The sequence below is a fragment of the Sapajus apella genome, unplaced genomic scaffold (assembly GCF_009761245.1).
Source record: "Sapajus apella isolate SASKATOON/1434 unplaced genomic scaffold, GSC_monkey_1.0 scaffold1709, whole genome shotgun sequence".
In the NCBI taxonomy this organism is placed as follows: domain Eukaryota; kingdom Metazoa; phylum Chordata; class Mammalia; order Primates; family Cebidae; genus Sapajus; species Sapajus apella.
This window is the reverse complement of record NW_022438635.1, coordinates 1,798-6,813: the sequence shown is the minus strand read 5'-3', so window position 1 is coordinate 6,813 and position 5,016 is coordinate 1,798. Positions and strand designations below refer to the sequence as shown.

General features: G+C 53.1%; 1 protein-coding gene across 3 annotated transcripts; it reads right to left on the bottom strand.

Moving 5' to 3' along the window:
• Positions 1-1,908: 1,908 nt before the first annotated feature.
• ZBTB3 (zinc finger and BTB domain containing 3) lies at positions 1,909-4,545 on the bottom strand. 3 transcript variants are annotated; one of them, XM_032273042.1, is made up of 2 exons: positions 4,074-4,545; positions 1,909-3,659 (listed from the first exon to the last, which is right to left on the bottom strand). In XM_032273042.1, exon 2 carries the CDS (start codon positions 3,606-3,608, stop codon positions 2,040-2,042), a length of 1,569 nt encoding a protein of 522 aa, XP_032128933.1. In that variant the 5' UTR covers positions 3,609-3,659; positions 4,074-4,545; the 3' UTR covers positions 1,909-2,039. The 3 variants fall into 3 exon arrangements, with proteins under 3 accessions (XP_032128933.1, XP_032128934.1, XP_032128932.1); XM_032273043.1 differs by having other exon boundaries at positions 4,078-4,545; XM_032273041.1 differs by having other exon boundaries at positions 3,907-4,544.
• Between the last annotated feature and the right edge of the window lie 471 nt (positions 4,546-5,016).

Sequence of the window (5,016 nt, the reverse complement as noted above, 5' to 3'; positions counted from 1 at the left end):
CACACCACCTCAGACCCTCAGCCTCCCGCCACTGATCAGCCACCACGGGCCTTAGTGTGTTCTGCCTTTCACTTTCAGAGAACTCAATTCATATCTACGACTTGTAGCCAAAAATTTCAAATAATCAATAGAGTATCTGCAACAAAAGGTCTTTCAATGGGGAAAGCAGAGGTAACAAGGGAACAAAGCCAAATATACAAAAGCACAAAAAAAAAAAAACAACAACTTATACTTCGTTAACTACCTTCAACTTTTTATTATTATTATTATTTTATAGAGATAGAGGTCTCACTATGTTGCCCAGGCTAGTCTGTAACTCCTAGCCACAAGGGATCCTCTCACCTCAGACCCCCACAGTGCTGGAAGAACAGGCATAAGCCACTTAACAGCCCTTCAAACAATGTTTTTTGTTTTTTTTGAGACGGAGTCTCACTCTTGTTACCAAGGCTGGAGTGCAATGGTGCGATCTCAGCTTACTGCCACCTCTGCCTCCTGGGTTCAAGCAATTCTTCTGCCTCAGCCTCCAGAGTAGCTGGAGTAGTAGAGACGAGGTTTCACCGTGTTGGCCAGGTTGGTCTCAAACTCCTGACCTCAGGGGATCTGCCCACCTCAGCCTCCCAAAGTGTTGGGATTACAGGCGTGAGCCACCGTGCCTGGCCCAAACAATGTTTTTTTTTTTTTTTTTTTTTTTTTTTTGAGGCGGAGTTTCACTCTTGTTACCCAGGCTGGAGTGCAATGGCGTGATCTCGGCTCACCGCAACCTCCGCCTCCTGGGTTCAAGCAATTCTCCTGCCTCAGCCTCCCGAGTAGCTGGGATTACAGGCACGCACCACCATGCCCAGCTAATTTTTGTATTTTTAGTAGAGACGGGGTTTCACCATGTTGACCAGGATGGTCTCGATCTCTTGACCTTGTGATCCACCCGTCTCGGCCTCCCAAAGTGCTGGGATTATAGGTGTGAGCCACGGCGCCCGGCCTCCAAACAATGTTTTTAAGCAGCATAGCAGGCACGGTGTTTGCAGTCACAACCCAGGTTCAAATGCTGGCTTGCCCCTTAACTAGCCTCTGTGACCTTGAACAAGTTAAACTTTGATTTCTGAGTCTCAAGTTTATGAACAACAACAACAAACAAAACAGGAGGTGGACCTAATACATCCTAACGTTATTGAGGATTAAATGAGTATTTATATGAAATGTCTGATATAGCCCAGATGGCAGGTGCTCAACCGCAATAATAAATCATAATTTTGTAAGCTTCCCTAATTTGTATACTTTTCCTAAGTAAAGTCTACATTGCCATCACCCTCTGCCTGTCTCGCTTTTTTCCTCATAAGCAATCTGACCCCTATCCCTACCCCAAGTACATATGTGAGATTCCAAAAGAACGGAAGGAGAGGAATGAAGGCATGCAGGTTTTTAGAAGAAACCAGCCAACACCAGTTCAAAGAGATACTTTCACTGCTAGCTTTATATTCCAGAACACAGAGTGAAAAGTGATGACACCTCAGGAAAATTCCCAGTGTCCTTGGAGAAGGCTGACATATGCTCTGCCCTATAAAGTCCTGCTTATCTGGCTGGGCAAAGAAAAGGGTAGGAGGCTGAGTGCGGTGGCTCATACCTATAATCCCAGCACTTTGGAAGGCCAAGGTGGGTGGATCACCTGAGGTCAGGAGTTCAAGACCAGCCTGGCCAACCTGGGGAAACCCCATCTCTACTAAAAATACAAAAATTAGCTGGGTGTGGTGGTGTGTGCCTATAATCTCAGCTACTCAGGAGGCTGAGGCAGGAGGATCTCTTGAACCCGGAAGGCAGAAGTTGCAAGTGAGCCAGGATTGCGCCATTGCACTCCAGCCTGGGTGAGAAAGCAAGGCTGTCTCAAAAAAAGAAAAGAAAGAAAAGAAAAGGTAGGAACTTTCAGCCTGGGCAGAACCTTTATTCTTGTCACCCAGCAGGGGTGATGAGATATGCCACCAACCTTCTGTGCTGCCATCTAAGAATGGTAAGAGCAAACCTAGTATCAGCTCATGCTCCCTTAGATGTTAGTTTTTGGGGCCAGGTACAAAATCTTTAGGTGGCCCCCCACCACTGCTGCTCTGTCTATCTGCTGTTGGGGAGCCAGGGAGGGGCTGCATCCCTAGGAGGGGTCCAGCTTCTGGATCCGGTTTGCTGCGTTTGGCCAGGTCCTCATTGTGAGCTTTGCGGATGTGGCGGTAGAGGTCCCCGGATTGTGTGTAGCTGCGCAGGCAATAGCGGCACTCGTAGGGTCGCTCACGTGTGTGCACCGTGGCATGTCGCCGTAGTGTGTAAGAGCATGAGAAGGTCTTCCCACATGTCTTGCAGGTGGGAACATCCTCAGTAAAAACCCCAAAGCTTCCTGGAGCTGCTTCATACTCAGAAGCCAGGTAAAGTGGCTCATGCAGGGATGCAGGTGCAGGCAGGGGTGAGGTCACCAGTCCTCGATGATACTGCCCTGCACCTGGCAGCAGATGGTAGGGTAGATGAGGATCTGCAGGCAAGAAGTGGTCACTTGGCCCCACCTCCTCCAGTCCTGCTGCCCCTGGCTCTTCAAAAGCCTCTGGCTGGGAGGCCTGTCCCCCATACGCTGCTCCTCCAGGTGAGAACACTCCCTCGGGACCCTGAGGCTGTTCATCTGACACATCCGTCTCTTCATCGGAGATCACGATAGCTTCAACTTTCACCTGGACCAGCTCAGCCTCAGCTGGGGCTGGAGCCTGGGATGGAACTGGGGCTGAGACAGGGGCTGGGGCTGAGGCTGGGGCAGAAGCTGGGGGATAGAAGCCTTGCAGTGGTCCTCCAGGATCCCTTGATTCCACCACCCTCAGACTCTCAGGAGCCACATCAAGAGATGTCAGTGGCTCCAATGAAACTGCTGGGAGGCCAGAAGAGAAGTAGTTTGCAGGAATGGTCTCAGTGGAGCTACTAGGGCTGGCAAGAGAGACATCAGCCACCGCTTGGGGATGTGCCCGTAGATGTGGTGCGTCAACCTCCATGCCAGGCTGTGTAGTGTCAGCCCCACTAGACATTGGTGGCTCATCTGGAGGACGGACAGTAGGTGATGAAGCAGCAGAGCCTCTCCATTCCCCTTTGCCCCAGTGGCCTGATGTCTCACCAGATGCCAACAAGGGCTGGGGGCCACGGGAAGTACTGGACAAAAACTCTAAAGTAGGAGGCTGTGAGTTAGTTTCCTCCTCCTTCTTGGTACTGTCTGCTTCTGCCAGGGCCCGGGCTTGAAGCCGCCGCTTGCACACCTTGACGATGTCATTCATGTGCAAGTAGCTGGCAGCTGCGAGCACATCCTCCACAGGAGTATCCCCTCTCAGGGCCAGCTGGCCAGCATACATAAAGTCCAGAAGCAGCCCAAAGGCTGGGGCTGTGACAATTTCATTGTGAATACACACCAGATCCCTCTTGTCCAATTCCCGCTCCTTGTAGAAAAGCTGGAAGAATGGGCTGCAGGAAGCCAGCACAGCCCGATGGGCCAAGAACTGGGTACTACCCACCATCACGGTGCAGTCACAAAGGAAACCCTGGGACCGCTGTTCCCGGAGGCTCTGCAGCAGCTGCTGACTGTGTTCTGGGAACTCCATAGTACCCCACGAAGGAGAGGGGGCCCAAAAAAGGTCCCCACCAGTGGCTCCCTGGGAAAAAAGGACAGTGGGTTAAGGCAGGTAACCTCCCAGCAACCGTAACATCAGCCCTTAAATATCACTTGCACCCCCAAGGCAATCGCTTAAGTTACTGCCCTTGTTTCTCCTAGGTCACACCCAAAGCTCGCCCATTAGCTCCGCCCCCCCGCCTAATCTTAGAACAGGCCCCGCCCCGCCCGATTAGCCCTGCCCCCGGAAGTCCCGCCCCTTGGCCACCCTCCGCTTCCTTGATGCCCACCCGGTAGCTTCCAACGTCTCCACGAAGTAGGGATCTTTTCCGCTCCCAGGCCTTCCCAGGCGATGCCTCTACGACCCACTTCGGGAACTCCCTAAGCATCTCCCTCACGCATTCCAGGGGCTAAGGACTCCCAGAGTGAGAACTAGCCGAGAAAGCTGATCCCTCACCCACCACCGAGCAGCCACAGAGAGAGCTCCGCCCCTTCCCACCTTCTCAGTTTTAATTGGCTTAAAATCGCCCTCCCCTGTCACGGATTGGTCCGCTGTCCACTAACCGTCGTAACCCCAACCGCGGTCTCCAATTGGGTGCTCGCCGCCATCGCTTTTACAGTCAGGCGCCGAATTGGGTGGCGCTCCTGTCCTCAACTTTTCCTCCTCGTCCCGCCTTCCTTGCCTCGGAACCCTCAGCATTGGCTGAGTTTCTCCTACCTAATCCCGCAGGCAGGAGGTACCCGGCTACAAGTGGCTGAACGCTGCGCCCTCCTGGCAAGGCCAGAGATCCGAAACCGTGCCCTGTCGGACCTGAGCTGACAGCTGCTGCAGGCTGACCGGGTAAAAGAGAACCAACTAGGCCTGGCGCAGTGCCTCACTCCTGTAATCCCAGGACTTTGGGAGGCGGAGGCGGGCGACTTACTTGGGGTCAGGACTTAAGACCAGCCTGGCCAACATGGTGAAACCTCGTCTCTACTAAAAATACAAAAATTAGCCGGGCGTGGTGGCGCGCGCCTGTAATCCCAACTATTGGGGAGGCTGAGGCAGGAGAATCACTTGAACCCAGGAGGCAGAGGTTGTAGTGAGTCACAGTCGTGCCACTGCACTGCAGCCTGGGCGACAGAGCGAGACCCTGTCCCCTCTACGCCTCCCCCCTGCCCATCAAAAAAAAAGAACCGGCCGGGCGCGGTGGCTCAAGCCTGTAATCCCAGCACTTTGGGAGGCCGAGGCGGGTGGATCACGAGGTCAAGAGATCGAGACCATCCTGGTCAACATGGTGAAACCCCGTCTCTACTAAAAATACAAAAAATTAGCTGGGCATGGTGGTGCGTGCCTGTAATCCCAGCTACTCAGGAGGCTGAGGCAGGAGAATTGCCTGAACCCAGGAGGCGGAGGTTGC